Raw genomic sequence first — 16,745 nt, forward strand, 5'->3', positions numbered from 1 at the left:
TTTCCTTTTTCTCTTTTCCTTTCTTTTTTCTTCCCTTCCCTTCCTTTCCCTTCCTCTTTCTCTCTTTCCCCCATCTTCCCCCTGCCCTTAACTCTCTAACTTGTTGCGAGGGCCACATTGAGATCCTAGCACAAAGCACCTTCACTGGAAGGACAGTACCTTGAGAAGCCAGGTGTGAAGAAGGAGTGTGTAGGCAGCTTCTGTGTAATTGTCACAATCCAGATGAAGATCACGAAGTTTGTAGAGGTACCTGTTTGGGGAAATATGCTAGGTTACCAGGTTCAGTGATAAGGAGGCAGGAGATAGGGCCAAGTGGGACTCAAACAGAACAACTAGGCACCTCTTGGGATCACAGAGGAGTCCTCCATTGCTGATAACTGGCTACCCCTCCATGGGTGACAACAGCAGCCTTTAGTGTTTATGGGACACTTAGTGTGTCCTAATGGGCCTTATCAGGGATTCAAACCCGAGCACCTACATGTGGCTTGAGTGAGGTAGGCAGAGTAAAGTTCAAGGGGAAATGGGGACAATGTCATGACTAGAGTACCCCAGATTTGTCAGGACAGGAGGAGGGTCCAGTGTTGCCATGTGTTCTGAGTTTTTCAGAGGAAGGAAACTTTTATTTTATTTATTTATTTTATTGTATTTATTTTTTAAGCTCATCTATTTTGAGAGAGAGAGAGAGAAGGGGGTTGAGAGAGAGGGGTAGAGAGAGAATCCTAAGCAGGCTCCATGCTGCCAGAGCAGAGCTCGATGTGGAGCTCCATCTCACGAGCCACGAGATCATGACCTGAGCCGAGATCATGAGTTGGACACTCAAACGACTGAGCCATAGGATGTCCCAGGAAATTTTTATTTTTATGTAAAATCTCTAGATTTCCAAATTTTGGCAACCAATTAAAAAATGTTTTTAAATACTATGCCTGCCAAACAGAGCAGGTTTTCAGACTATATCCTGTTACATTGTTTGGTTTAGGCAAATGCGGTTTTCCTAGATTACAACAGAACTCAAATCTCTAGAGCTTATGGAGATCTGGGGCTCACCATCTGTGTTGCTAAAACGGGAAGGAGAGAAAAGAGGTTGGAAGGATGGGTCCATGTGCTAGACACTTTACCTATAGCATCTCATTTAATCCTCAAAGCAGAAGGTAGAATGGAAATATTCTATAAAGGGAAATCTCAGCCCAGAGAGACAGAGTGATCTTATCCAGACTCGCCAAGAAGGCAAGGTGAAGACCCCAGGCCCTTGGACTTTAAAGTTTTGCACTACTATAATAAATCATGTCTAGTGATGTTATAAATACTACCTAAGCTTAGGACAGCCTATGGAATTATCTTTATCCAAATGATAGCTCCTATTCCTGGAATAATGCTAAACTAAGCACCTAAAAATATCTGCAATAATAGCAGAGTAGGTTCAGGCTAGGAGTCCCTGGCATCTGACAGAATGGGTCAAAAGACTTGAAAATATTTGTTAACCTTCTGGCCACTTTCTCTCTGTGGCTCTTGTCTCATAAGGATATGAACAAGCTGTATCTTGGACACATAAGATCTATGTCCAAGAATTTTGCCATTGTGCTATTTACGATAGAAAAAAGTTGGAAACCACCTAAATGTTCAACAATATAGGATTGACTATATAAATTATGGTATATTCTGGAAAGAAAATTTTATAGTTTCATTAAAAAGGATGTTGAAATTCATCTGTTGACATGGAATTCTTGTCAAGCAAAGAATAAATTATAAGCAATATGACCTCATTTTTGTAAAAAATATGCAGGCATAGAATTCCATCTATATATAAATATAAAAGGGTCTGAGGAAATGTATGGATTATGAGTTTATTTCACTTTTTTGGTTTTGTCTATATTTTATGAGGGATTTTTGCTGTTGTTTTGATAGTAAGTATGCATTATTTTTGTAAAGAGTAAAAATAACAATACAAAAACTTTGGAGGAAAAAATATGAGAGTCTGAGAAAAACTGACAAGGGGGTTCTTGGCTCCAGGCTAATGTCTCTCCCCACCTCAAAAAAAAAAAAAAACCCTTCATGATATAGTCAAATAAATGTAAAAATATCTTTTAAATGCCTACAAGAAAGTAGGTATCATGCATCTTGGTATTTTTTCCCTCTGCAGCTGGGCTGGCCAATGGTCTAACCACACACTGCATAAACCCTAGAACTGGGCCTCGTACGCCAGCCCTTCAACAAATGCAGATGCAATTCAGCAGCTCAATCCACAAGATGGGTTAAAGAAAGTATGGTCTGTGGATACAGCAAAACAGCACAGCAGGCTGTAGGACTCCAAGTGGCGCGAGGGGCTGCTTATAGGAGAATGAAAAGAGTTGAATCTGGAGACATTGATAGGAATTAGAACACACAGGGACCTAGCATCAAGAGGGTAAGTTTAAATTCCATCCTGAAGGCAGCAGGGAGCCATTGATGGATACTGAGCAAGAGAATGACAGAGCAGATGTGAGTTTTAGGAAAAAAAATCTTACCTTATGTACATCTCTTCCCGATTGTTATCTTTGTAGAAATTCTAGGCAGTGGAGGAAAAACAGTGGTGAGTATTTTTCTTGGCAGAGCGGCAGGAGTAGAGGGTGTAGATGGAGATGTGAGGAAGACTGCTCTTTACTCTCTGGGTGCTTTGAGATGCGAGCATGGACCTGATTTTCTTGAATACATCAAATACTCTTTCTAGAAGACTCTGCCTTGAAAGCCACCCCCCTGATCCTTAGACCAGAAAGGGACAGAAGAGGTATCTCAGCCATCACATGTCAGGGCTGAAGATGGGCTTTTTTGCTGCATTGAGAGGTGGGCTGTCAGGACTGTGGTAGCCCAGGTTGATTTTACAAGCTCAGACCCATTACTCAGATGGAGCTGCTTGTTCTCAGAATAAGAGCAGTAATCAGAGTTCTAGGAATAGTAATAGATTCCAGGGATATTAATGGACCATAACTCTTGATAGTACAGGCATATGAGGAGTTACGATGAGACTCCACAGGCAAAAACATTTAAGTTCGACTCAAGCTCGGGGATCATTTAGACCAGTAGTGGCCCTGGGCTTCACCACTAGAGATCCGAATCTCATGCACTTGTGAACGAGCCCTTAAAAGTTCTGAGCCAGGAGGTCACTATCTGACCCATGAGACATGCTTTGAGAAAACCCGGGTTTAACCCAATGTAACCTCGTGCACCTGAGGCTCAGGGAGGGGGAGGTGATGTTCCAGGTGTTCCGGGGCACATGTGGGTGGTAGAGCCTCCCTAGACCTTAGCTCCTCAGACACCCTCCCCCTGCCTTCCTTCCTGATGCCATGTGTACACAGCACCAAAAGCTAGCAGGTCTAATTGCTTGTGGAGCTGCCTGTCCCAAGCTCCCTCCCTGGTCAGAGTCTGACTGTTGAAGGTCATTTTCTTCAACTAACTTCTGCCTCTCCATAGAGAGAGATTGCTAAACTCCTGGAAAACCCCCTCTTCCTGCTCTTTATGTAAATTGGGCCTGGTGGAATTATTAGCAATGAATTCTTTTCTGCTGTAATCAGGATTTTTTAACTCCCCTTAGCATTTCAGAAAATCAATGGCAATATCTAGGCTATTAAAAAGGAAGTCAACTTAGGTTAACAGAGGCCTCACAAAAGAACTATGGGACAGGGTTTGTATTTCTGGAGCACTGAGCAAGGTGGGGGTGGGGTTGATTTGATGGGTGCTACATGGTCTGTTGGCCAGCTTCATTCATTTAAACCAGTTTAGGGTGGGCAGGCGTGGTGGTGTGAGGCGCTGGGGCTGGTACGATCGCTCATGACTGTATTGCAGGACGTGTTCAGGAGGTGGCCCTTGGTGGGTCATGCAGTTAGGGTTAGGAGCCTGCACTTGAGATTAGCTGGCCCACACGAATTTGCTGTAAATTCTGGTTATTAGATTATTCTGTAAGAGAAGGAAAGTAACATGCAGGAAGCATTTAACCATGGCCCCAGAATAAATAACCTAAGAAACAGGTACTATTCATTTCTCTATGGAATAGATAAGTCAACTAAACCTTCAGAAAACCCTTAACTAGTCTATTCTATTCATTATCAGAGATAGGAGAACCCATGGGCTATGGAACTCCAAAGCTCACAGTCTTAACCACTTCTTACTGCCACTTTCCTTCCATGTGATGTGTTAAGTACTAAAGAAAACACTCATTCCCATTTCATATATGAGGGAACTGAGACACGGAATGGTGAAGTTACTGGTCTCAGGACGCAGAGCTAGCAGATGGCAGAAGAGGGGTTCAACTCCACTTCTGTCTGCTTTCTGAAGCCCTTAGCACTACTTCCCAATCAAGAGCGTAGTGAAACCCCGACCCAGGCCTGCCCCCCAGGACCTGAGGGGACCTTGGGGCTCACTGGCCGGCCCCTCATACCAGCAGATTCACGGTGCAGCTCATGCGGTTGTCTTTGCTCTCGTCTGTCATCACACCCCGGTAATCCAGCAGCTTCTCCAGCAGGCCTTTGACCAGGGTCACAAAGTTTTCCACTGACTTGAAAATGGTCGGGTGCTCTGCGGCACACTCCATCAGGCTGTGGGCAGAGATGGCAGGGCAGTGAGCTCATGGCCAGAGGAGAAAGATGTGTTGGGGGCGGGGGGGGGGGGGAATGAACCAGTGAGTCCAGGTTTCTCTGGTTCATGTGTTGGCTCATTTTGCTCATTTATTCAATCATGTCTTCATTTATACATTTATTTGTCTATACAGTTTAGCAAGTATTTAAAATTTTTTTTGCCCACCATCAGAATGGGGGAAATAATGTCCCATGTGGGGCGACGGTGTGGGGAAATAGTCACTTGTACACACCCACATTGGGAGTAAATTGGTACAACCTTTCATGTAGCAATTTTCACAATATCTATCAAAATTGTAAATGTACACACCCTCTGGCCCAACAATTCTACTTCGGGGAACCTATTCTACAGAAATATTCCCAGAAACATGCAAGGATTTATGATACTTACAAACTGTGTCTATAGTAAAATAGTTGAAACTATCTTAAATGTCCATCAGTAGACAAATAAATGGTTAATAAATTAAAGCATATTTACAAAATGTACTTCTATGAGGACATTATGAAGTATGATAAATCAATATGCTTTGACACAAAAAGCTCTGTAAAATATACAGATCAGTGAGAAAAAGAAAGTCTCAGAACAATATTTGTTTTTATTTAACCAACTCACATAGAACCTACCATGTCCCAGGCATTATTCCAAACATCTCACAAATGTTAACTCATTTAATCTCTCCCCATAGTCTGATGGGATGTTTGCAGATAGGGAAACTAAGGCTCAGAGAGGCCAACTAACTTGTCCAAGGTTACACAGTTGTTAAATATCAATATTCTGGCTCTGGCATTTGTCAGTGGAAGTGCATGTCGGCATCATGTGTTTCTGTGTGCTTATAAATGTGCCAAATATGGTCAGGAAGGATAAACACCAAACTCTTGATGGCGGCTTAAAACTTAATGGTGGTTTCTTCTGACAAGCAGTCTAGGTGCGGGAATAGAGAAGAGAGTATTCATTTTTTAAATTTAAATGGGCATATGTTATTTGAAAATTTTACCTTTTTTATAATATTAATATTCTAAATTTTAAAAGCAAAAAATTTTTTAAATGTGATGTTCCTTAAGCATCTATTACTTGCTAGGCACTATGATAGGCATTGTGTGGGGTGGGGATGGAGAGAAAGATAAAATAAAAAAGAAATAAAAAAGAAAATATCTACTTTCAGGAGGCTCACAGGCTAGGTAAGGAGAGACAGATGGATTAAAATTTTGATTAATGACTACTTTTTATTAATAACTTATTTTAGACACTGTAATAATCACTTTTTCATTTAAAAAAAATTTTTAATCACTTTTTCTTATGAAATCATCATGATAATTCTGACTGGTAAAAATTATCCCCCTCCTTTTATAGAGGAGGGAATCAAGGCTCAGAGAAATTAAACAACATCCTCAAATCACTCTCATTGTAAGTGGTGACCTTGGGAATCAAGCCAAACACTTCTCTGTTTTCCCACAGAGAAACACTTGGTGTGTTCTCAGACATCTTGTGTAGACAAGCATTAGCCAGGCTACTATTTGCTTCTGGCTAGTATCCCGGTGGCGGCTTAGGTCCCAAGAGCTCCTAGTAGGGAAAGGTGAGGAAGGCAAGGACTTCGGAGGGTCATTTCTTCCCAGAAGACAAACCAGGCTGCAAGGAGGCACACCTCAACTGTGGTGTGATCAGACAAATCCATCTTCTCCGTGGGAGACGCACCTGTTCCCTGGCTCTCGATGAGAGACGCAAATTGTCCTGTGATTTAGGCCTGTCTGGCTCAGTCACCGCTGTGCCTGACGCCTTCTGGGACAGTCGCTGTAGCCCCATTTCCCAAGCTGATAATGCGACAACGCTTTGTCCAGTGTTTGGGTGTGATTCCTCACAGCCTCCCAGGCAGCTCAGACCCAGAAAGTATCTTGTGGCCTGAGTGCAGCCCAGACCAGTGCTTCTCAGTCCCTGCTTCCTGTGAGAATCCCCAGGAGAACATTTTCTAAAGCTCAGTGGCCACCTAAAATCAATGGCTTTGTATCTTTGGGAGTGGGAGCCAAGCGGAAAGGTTTTATCTTTAAAGTTCTCTGGATAATTCCAATACGCAGCCAACATTAAGAACAACTAGTCTAGTCCAGTGCTTTGCAAAATTCAATATGCATTGGAATCACTTGGGGATTAGCAGATTCTGATTAACAGATTCTGTTAATAGATTCTGGTTCAATAGGTCTGGGCTAGGGTCTGAGATTCTGCATTTCTAAAAAGCTCTTGGATGATGCTAGTGTTTTTGGTCCTTTGCAAAGCATGGGTTTTGAAGAGTACTTTCTTAGTTTCTCTATTCTTTAGGTGCAAGGTAATAAATCTGCTCATATGGCCTAGGACTGGTGAGATGGATTGGCAGATTGTTTGGAACTCACCCATCCATTCACCGTCTTTCACCATCTACCACTATCCATCCACTCAACAGATATCTTTCTAGGAACCAGGGGTGCAGAAATCATTAAGACAGGAAATCACAGTATAGCAGAGGAAGCAGATACAAATATAAAGACTAACCATAATATATAATACTCCCATTTATTGAGTATTTCCTGTGTTCCAGATGCTGTGCAAACCCATTTTCTTGGTTATGTTATTTAATACTTACACAATTTCCTGGAGTTCAGCATTATTAACATTGTCAATTTAAATTTTTTTAAATGTTTTATTTATTTTTGAGAGAGAGACAGTGTGAGCAGGGGAGGGTCAGAGAAAGGGGGAGACACAGAATCTGAAGACAGACTCCAGGCTCTGAGCTGTCAGCACAGAGCCTGACGGGCAGCTCGAACCCACTAACTGTGAGATGATGACCTGACTGAAGCCAGGCACTCAACCGACTGAGTCACCCAGGCTCCCCTAACATTGTCAGTTTAGGGAGGAGGCATGAAGTCCCCAGGGCTGGTTCTAATCTTGGTCTTGCCGAGGTCTCTCAGCTGTTTCTCTCCTTTGAATCCACAATGGAGGATAGTTACAATGAAAAAGGGTCCTGGGAATCTCCAGGTGATGCAGATAATTCCTCATGCAGAGGAAGGAGGGTTGGTGGAGCACTTACCAGCCACTCCACGTCTATACTCCTGTCTGGGGGAGGGGAAAGGGAGCTGGAGGAACTCACACTGCCCTAGAATTGATTTGCATTCAGCATGAGAGGCCTTCAGAAGGAGGAGCCCAGGCCCAGGCTCCGCGTCAATGCTGATGGAACTGGGCTTTCACTCATTACTTTAAAACTGATGTATGGAGTACCTCTTATGTGGGGCTTGAACTCACAACCCTGAGATTAAGAGTCACATGCTCGACCAATTGAGCCAGCCAGGCACCCCTGGGAGTACCTCTTATTACAGGTCCTCTTTCAGGCACTGAACTGGCTTGGGTGGGATGTTGGCCTCAGAACACACCTTCTCTCTCCCTTTCACCTTTCCAGCTCCCTTCCCACTTCTAGAAAATTCTCAGGCAGATGGAATACAGAAGAATAGAGCATCTAATTACTCCATTCAATGTGGGACCTTCACATTAAGAGATATGGATAGGGGCTCCTGGATGGCTCAGTCAGTTAAGCATCTGACTCTAGATTTTGTCTCAGGTCTGGATCTCACGGTTGTCCCTCCTATGCTTGTGTGAGCTTTCTCACACTCTCAAAAAATAAAAATAAATTAAAAAAAAAGATGTGGACAAATGGGAGTGGGCTCTGGGGACAGTTCTAAAGGTAGGGAGGAATAAAATGTTGTATAAGGCTGTATAGCTTGTGCACTGCACAAGAGCCCATGAAGGCTGAAACTGAGCCCCCCTTCACACCCTAAGCCTTGCGCCTTAATGCAGGGCTACTGCTGGCACAGGAAAGGAAGCCCTGCTCTATTCATAAAGGCACCATCATATTGCTAAGCTGCGTACCATAGGACGTGTCTCCCCAGAGCAGGTCCTCCATACCAGTAAAGGCCCGGAATGAAGGGCTGAAGGAAGGGCTGGGGGAACTAAGGATGACTAGGCAGGAGGAGAAATGACAGGTATTTTCATGACTTCAAATAACTATATCAGTGTCCACCTAGACAGCAACAATAATAATAGCTGATATTTATAGACCCCTTACTAGTTTTCAGAAACTGCTATGTACTTTACATGGCTTTTCTTGCTTAATCTCAACAGAAACTGTAAGAGCTGGATAGTATTTTATCTCCAGTTTGCAGATAAGGAAACTGAGGCTCAGAAAGCTCAAAGGAAGAAGCAGGGATCTGGCCCCTGGACATCTAATAGGACTTTGACTCCTCTGCTTGGGCTTGATTAGTTTTGTAGAAATCATTCACACCTCTATCTTAGAAGCAAAAATAATGAGCTGCTTTTGATTTCCTTGACCTCTAAGGATTCCTTTTATAAATAATCACTCAGGAAGGATTTGAAAATCCTGCTGGTCATCTGAAGACTGCCACCGAGCCCCATCCGCTTATAAAAATGGAAATTGCCAGCACTGTAAATGGTTTCCCTTCTGGTCAATATTTATATTTTCCTCTTTGAAACCTTAAAATAAACATTGACTCAGGCAAAATGTCACTTTTTCCCCTGGACAGTCAGTCTTGATACGCACCCGAGGAGCAGACAATGGGTGTTTCCTCTGACTGAGCTACGTTTGTGTTCCCTGTGTTTAGTGAGGGCTGTGCACAGTGACAGAAGGGGGACAGACCCTGCTGAGGTGGTGCTGCCCGGGAACCTGCCCTGCCTACTGAGCAGGGCAGGGAGGGGCACTGGGAAGGTTAGAGCAAGGCATTTAGTTTGCTTTTGTTGTTGGAGTTAAAATATTCAAAAAGGATTAGGAAAAGAATACCAAATCAGTGTTCTATCAGAGAATCATACAAATCTGAGAATATGCAATTAGGAAGAAATTTGGGATGTCTGAGCCACATTGCTAAACCTTGGGAGAAGTCCTTATAGAAAAAAGGAACACTGACATGTAGACGGAAACTGGGAGTCAGGTGGCTGAACAAAGTACATTTATTAAGCTTTTAACTGCTCTGCGCCAGATGCTTTATAGTTATTCAGTCTTCAAAATAGCTACAGGCTTATTATCCCCATTTTGCAGATAGAGAAACTGAGGCCAAAGATGTGTGATTGGCCCAAAGTTATACAGATGCTAAGTGGTGGAATCAAGGTTAAAATACAATGTCTTTCTTCAAATATATACAATTGGCCTACATGCACATGAAAAAAATGCTCAACATTATTAGCCATCAAAGAAATGCAAATCAAGATGGCAATGATAACACTTTCACAGTCACTAGAATGGCTCTAGTCAGTAAGGCAGATAGGAACAAGAGTTGGGCAGAATGTGGAGAAACTGGAACCCTCATGCCCAGTGGTCAAGTACTTGGAAAACAGTCTGATGGTTCCTCAAAAGGCCGAGTAGAGTTACCAAGTGACCCAGCAACCCATTCCTAGGTACATACCCAAGAAAATTGGAAGCATTATGTCCACATAAAAACTAGCATGTGAATGCTCATAGCATAATCATTCCTAATAGTGAAAAAGTAGGAACAGCCTACATGTCCATCAATAGGTAAATGAATAGGGGCACCTGGATGGCTTGGTCGGTTAAGTGCCTGACTTCAGCTCAGGTCATGATCTCATGGTTTGTGAGTTTGAGTCCCGCGTCAGGCTCTGTGCTGACAGCTCAGAGCCTGGAGCTTGCTTCAGATTCTGGGTCTCCCTCTCTCTCTGCCCCTTCCCCACTCACACTCAGTCTCTCTCTCAAAGAATAAATAAACCTTAAAAAATGCTTTTAAAAAATAGGTAAATGAAAATGGGGTGTATATAAACAGAGAAATATTAGTAAGCAATAAAAAGAAATAAGGTGCTGATGCCTGCCAGAGCATGGACCAACCTTGGAAACATGCTCTATGAAAGAAGCCAGTCTCAAGTACCATATGTTGATTCTATTTACATGAAATATTCAGAATAGACAAAGCCACAGAGGCAGAAAGTAGGGGGGAATAGTGGCTAAAGAGTGTGGCATTTCTCTGGGGAGGTAATAAAAATGTTCTAAAACGGATTGTGGTTATGGTTGCATAGCTCTGCAAATATACTAAGAGCTATTGAATTATATACTTTAAGTGAACTGTATGGTATATAAGTTATATCTCAATAAAATGTTAAAACAAACGCAAAAAAGTGTCCTGACTCCAAGTTCAGTGCCGACCACTGTGCAATGCCTCACTCAGACCTGTGTCCTGCAGTCAGGCAGAGCTGGGTTGGGTCCCAGCTTGTCCAACCAACTAGATTGTTCTAGTTTCCTCAGACAAGACCCTTCCATGAGCCCCAGGGGCCGGCTCTAGGAAACGGGGATCAGAGAGTAACTGCAAGTAACGGAGGCAGTGCACAGGCAGCATCTAGCATGGTATCTGGGCACTGCACGTGTCCTATGTATCTTGGTCATGATCAACATCTGTCTAAGATTAAAAGAAAAAGAATGGAAAAAATAGCAAGAATTATTCCACAGCAAAGCGATAACAAAAGTGAACATTCTGGTGGATTGTTTTCTCTTCATAACACAGCGAAGTTTCTTTTTATCCATCCCATTCCATCAATATCAAAGAAACAGCCACTCGAGAGAGAGAGAGAGAAAGATTTCTTTCAAAAATGGAGTTTCTCCAATATCAGTAGCCACCAGATTGATCTCCAGGGGAGAAAGGATTCTCTGAAGGCCCCGGAGTTCTGAGCTCTCCAGCCTCCAGCTGGCCTCCCCGGCTCCGCCGCGCACGGGGCGCTGAACTTACATTGACTCGAGCAGCTGCATGTATTGCTCGTCTCCTCGGCCTCCTTCCACCTCATGGTCCAGCTTGAGGATGATTTCATTTTCAAACTAAAGCAGTAGGAGATAAGAAATCAATAATAACAACATCAGAAGGCTGAATGTTGAGATTAGTCAATTCGTTATTTTAGCCGAAGCTTTAGGGAGCACCTCTCATTTCCCAGGGTAAGTGCCCAGGACCGGGAGTGCAAAACAGAATGGGATGCTATCCTTGCTTTCAGGAGTTCCTAGAGTACAGGGAGAAGAGGAGTAGATGGTAAGTGCTGGAGAGAGGAGGTGGGAGGGGAGAGAGAGAGAGAGAGAGAGAGAGAGAGAGAGAGGGTGTGAAGGAAAAGGGCATTTCAAGCAGAGGACACAGTGTGTGCAAAGACATGGAGGAATGTGACCAAGCACAGCAACTTCAGGGAATGGCATGTTGTCATCGGCAGCTAGTATTTCCGTCGGCCTAGCATTCCTTTCTCCATACTTTGGTGATCACAATGGCCCTAATCTTAGTCTTGGGGACACAGGTGACCATACCTTCCTAGCTCCAGATGTGGGCATGTGACCCAGGCCTAGCTCTTTCATAAGTATCTTTCATCATCTAGACACAAGATTAATAAAGGCTCAGGTTGTGTGAGTGAGACTCAGATCCAAGGCTTTGCTGGAACTCTTAGCAAAGAGCCTGCTTACCATGAAAATGGAATCCGGATATAAGCCTGAGGCAGCCACAATGCACGAGTCTGCCTGGAAATGACACCAATACAGAGGAAATGGTAAAAAGAAGACAGAGAAAGACCGAGCCCCTGAGCCAATCCATACTTGAAGTTGTAATATATATATATGAGCTGATGCCTCAGAAAGCAAAGACTGGTGACAACTGTAATGGTTGGAGATCAGACTAGGTAAGTGACCTGAACATGACTGTGTATCTACAGTCCCACCAAATCTTGTTATGTGAAGCCAAAGAAGGTTCCATCTCCCTATTTCCACTGCACAGTCAAGAAGCATCTCGCCCAGCTCAGTTCATAGCCTATGCAATATTTTGAAAGGCCATACTGTGTCCCTTTTCATGGCTGAAATGTAAAATGGTTTGTCCTGTTTCAATAACATTCCCTGATGAGTCAATCCAAATCATGCAGTCCGCTTCTCCCCAATTTTACCATTAAATAAAAAATTGGCATCTGGAGAAGGGAAGGAGGCCCTTGGCAAAGGTCACCAAGGTCTAGGGGGTCCTTGGCTCCTCACACAGCATCTCTACCCTTGGTATTTAAAAGATCTCCATGAGGTCTGGAGGTCATGTTTAAGGAGGATCTAAAGGTGATGATGCATGAAAAGCAGCCAGCCATGGATTGGTACCACTTCACTAAGTGTTGGGTATTATTAGACATGAAGAAGTATGTGTAATGCTTCAGATGAATGGCAGAGACCTTTTGGCAGGCTCCTTCCCATGCACAAAGGATCAAGCCCAGTGTAGTTGGTTGGAATCTTCAGGTGATGAAAGCCAGGAACTGAATTCACTTTTCCCTCAGCCCACATCTGTGGTGCCATTGTTCCCTCACTTTTGTGTGCTGAGGACCAAAGGAAAGGACCAAAAGCTTGTGCTGATACAGCACAGATGAGAAAATTACCTGTGAGTTTCCCCAGTTGGGAAGATTTATGGAAGGAGATACCAAAAACCTGGAGGATGGGTAGGATTGTGATAAATATGAAAAAGAAGAGCATTCTGGGTAAAAGGAATGGAGTGAGCAAAGGCTGTGGAGGTGAGAAAGTAGAGAAAAATGAGGAGAGGAGTTAAGAAGGAGCAGAGTTCAAGAAGAAATAAAGGAAAAAATTAGAATGAAGACCTAGATGGGGGCCAATCTGAGGAGGGTCTGGGCTGCCAGTCTGCATGTGAATCATGCACTTTTCATGATGCATTATATTAAGCATCTTGTATACATCAAATATTATCCAGACTTAACGGTTGGGGCTCTCATGATTAGAGATGTCTACTGTGCCAAGCTTGGGGCAGGAAGTAATACGGCTAAAGGACCAGAAGCATGGGCTCTGATGTTAGACTGTCTGACTTTACATGTCTGCTCCATTCTCTCCACCATCTTGGAAAAGTTATCTTGTCTTTCTAATCCCTTTTCAGAGTTTATATCAGGCATCAGGGGACAACAAACATTTTCTGTAAAGGGCCAGACTGTAAATATTTTAGTCTTTGTTGGTTAGTCAGTCTTTATCACAACTACTCAGCTCTGCTGCTATAACACAAAAGCAACCATAGATAATATATAGACACATCAGCATGGCTGTATTCCAACAAAACTTCATTTACAAAAACAGGTAACAAGACAGATTTGGCCTGTGTGCCCTGACAATATAATAGTGGCATCTATCACCTGGGATAGTAGGAGGACTGGAGGAGATTTTATATATAAAGCACCAGGGGAGAGCATAAACTCACATATGCATTGGGTTTGCTCATCTGCTTATGATTACTGCTAATGTTATTGCTATTACTGATGAATGTTACTGGAAAGCAGCTTTATGGGGAAAAAAACCAGCATTTTTTTCTTGTCTGAGTTGTTCAGTGTTAAGTGTTGGCATGATTCCTCCTCATGCCACGAACTTTCATTTAGAGCAGAGAAATGCATGGGGTAAATAAGCACTTGTCACAGGGTCACAAAAGAGCCCGCGGGGAAGGAAATTGCAGGGTGCCAGGGGTTGTGCAGAGCTGGATGAAGCTGTACCATGCCTGAGCCCCTCAGGGCAGGTCGGGGGGCGAAGGTTTTAGTCAAGCACATCCCATAACAGACGCCAGCCCATTTTGCTCCCAAGCAGGCACTGTGTGCAGGAATGGCTATGACCACAGCCCCTCGCATCCAGGACACTTAGTTTGAGTCTTGTTTTGACCCTTCTCCCCACTATATGATCTTGGGGAAAGTTAATAAGCTTTCTGAGGCTCAATTTTCTCATCTGTTAAGTGGATATTTAAATCAGCACCTACTGGGGCACCTGGGTGGCTCAGTTGGTTGAGCATTCAGCTCTCAATTTTGGCTCAGGTCATGATCCTAGGGTCATGGGGTTGAGCCCTGCACCAGTCTCCATGCTGAACATGGAGACTGCTTAAGATTCTCTCTTTCTTGGGGTGCCTGGGTGGCTCAGTTGGTTAAGTGTCTGACTTTGGTTTTGGCTAGGGTCATAGTCTCATGGTTTGTGAGTTTAAGCCCTGCATTGGGCTTCATGCTGACAGCATGGAGACTGCTTGCGATTCTCTTTCTACCCCTATCTCTGTCCCTTCCTACTTGTGCTCTCTCTCTCTCTCTCTCTCTCTCTCAAAATAAATAAAGAAAAAAATAAAAAAAATTCTCTCTCTCTCCTTCTGACCCTCTCCTGCTGGTATATACATGCTCTCTCTTTCTCAAAAAATTAAAAATAAATAAATAAAACAGCAGCTACTTAGAGTGGTATTGGGAGAAGTTAATGGGAAAACACATGCAAAAGGCTTAGCATGGCACTTGGCACATAGTAAGTGCTCAATAATTATCATGACATTGTCAACATAGTCAATGTCAGTAGTATCACCATCTCACTTAGTCTTTATGATAGCCAAGGGAGATAGATATCATTATTCCTATTTTTTAAATGAGGAAACTGAGGCCAAGTGGAACCTTTGTCTTGGGTTTCAAAGCATGGATAGAATTGACTTAGAGTAGGCCCAAGGGTCCAGCATATGCTCCCAAACATACACTATGCCACACCATTGTGCAGAGCTTAAAACAAAGGTCTAGATCCTCCAAATCAATTCCATTTTCTCCACAGCTGCATAGCTGTGTCACATTGTTGACTCCTCACTCCATCCCTGCAAGGCGGGTATTTGTTAAGCATCCAAGGTTACTTTCACAGAATTCAATGCTACAGAGGCCCAATAGGAATCTTAAGAGGCCCTATTCAGGAAAAAGGAAGTGAACTCTAAGAGCCCAGCCCTCCTGAGTGGGCCTCCCCCTTCCAGCAGAATGACTGATGGGTGCCTCAGGTTTGCACCGTGCCTTCCCTGAATTGCTTTTGCGACCTCTCCTGACTACTTTAGAACATCTTGGTTATTTTCATTATATGTTTGCTTAGAATCCTGCTGAAGAGTAAAATTTAGGAAACAAGAGCTCTTCTTCAAGTGTCTGATTTTGACTTCATATGAGAGGGGCAGAGATAGTGTGGAAGGCCAGGATGGCAGAGTGATAGTAGGGTTAGATCTGGCACCAATAAGTCAGCCCGTGGCCTCCTTTGTTAATGAAATGCTGGTTGTTGTGGGTGGGGGGTGGGGGGTGGATGGAAGCAGGCTTGGGGGAAAGCTGGAGACGATAATGTCATGTGAGAAGGGATGCTTTAGAGAGTCAGTGCAGTTTCCTAATTTTCTTTGAGTTATCTTGTCTCCACCTGCTCCAGATCATTGCCTGTGGAGCTGGGGTTTGGGAACCTACAACGGTATTATGATATTCATTTTACAGATGAAGATACTGGGGTTGAAAGAGGTTAAATAACTTACCCAAATTTATTCAGCCCACAAGCAGCAAGTCTATCTAACTCCAAAGCACACTGGCCAGAACATAGTAGGTACCTAGTATATATTTATTGAATTGATTGTTTTTTCTACATTATGTTCTAAGCCATTTGACGTTCCACCTTACTCAGGCTGAGACTCTGTTTAAGTGGGATCTGCTCAACTGATAACTCTGTCCATTAATTCATTTACCAAGCAATTACTGAGCTTGTGCTGAGTCCTTGGCGCTGTTCTGGGTGCTGCTATCAAATGCTGTTACCTATTCCATCTCTGAGAGGAGTTTTCTCTAGGACCTTCAGCCCAGGATGGCTCAGACCCTCAGGCTGATTGTTTCACAGTCCTGTTCTACAATCCGTATAATAGGCAATCACTCTCTTCAGTCTCTAGGCCCAGGACTCTGACTCCTTGTCACCAACTTCACCCAGACACCCCAAGTCTCTCCCTCCACAAAGAGCTGGCCAGGAAAACAGCTGGTCTACCCAGCCTCTGGGGATTACTCAAGCAATGGTCAGCTACCCTCATTACCCTACATGATGAAAATATTCACTGGAATGTTCCTCCTTGTTCTATGGCTTTGCTCTGAAATGTGGAAGAATGCAGGTCTAAATGTTTCCATTCATCCTGGGAACATTCACACGGTTCCAACCCACATTCATGACAGGTACTTGACAAGTGCTATGGGTTCAGGAGTGAGAGACTAACCTTGGCCCTGAAAGATCTCATGGTCTTGTGAGAAGAACAGACCTATGAGCAGATCATCATGCAGTGTGCATTAGTGATATGCCTGAGCCTCATTTAGGCAGGGCAAAATGCATTTCACCCTGA

General features: G+C 43.5%; 1 protein-coding gene across 1 annotated transcript in view; it reads right to left on the reverse strand.

Moving 5' to 3' along the window:
• DOCK2 (dedicator of cytokinesis 2) overlaps positions 1 to 16,745 on the reverse strand; it is a 404,233-nt gene that overhangs the window by 34,775 nt on the left and 352,713 nt on the right. Inside the window, exons 34-37 of the mRNA XM_029942884.1 lie at positions 11,361 to 11,446; positions 4,409 to 4,565; positions 2,502 to 2,542; positions 160 to 250 (exon numbers count right to left, since the gene is read on the reverse strand). Of these exons, the coding sequence (XP_029798744.1) occupies positions 160 to 250; positions 2,502 to 2,542; positions 4,409 to 4,565; positions 11,361 to 11,446 (375 nt within the window). The remainder of the gene's footprint in view (positions 1 to 159; positions 251 to 2,501; positions 2,543 to 4,408; positions 4,566 to 11,360; positions 11,447 to 16,745) is intronic.

Source organism: Suricata suricatta, chromosome 6 (genome assembly GCF_006229205.1).
Source record: "Suricata suricatta isolate VVHF042 chromosome 6, meerkat_22Aug2017_6uvM2_HiC, whole genome shotgun sequence".
Lineage (NCBI taxonomy): Eukaryota > Metazoa > Chordata > Mammalia > Carnivora > Herpestidae > Suricata > Suricata suricatta.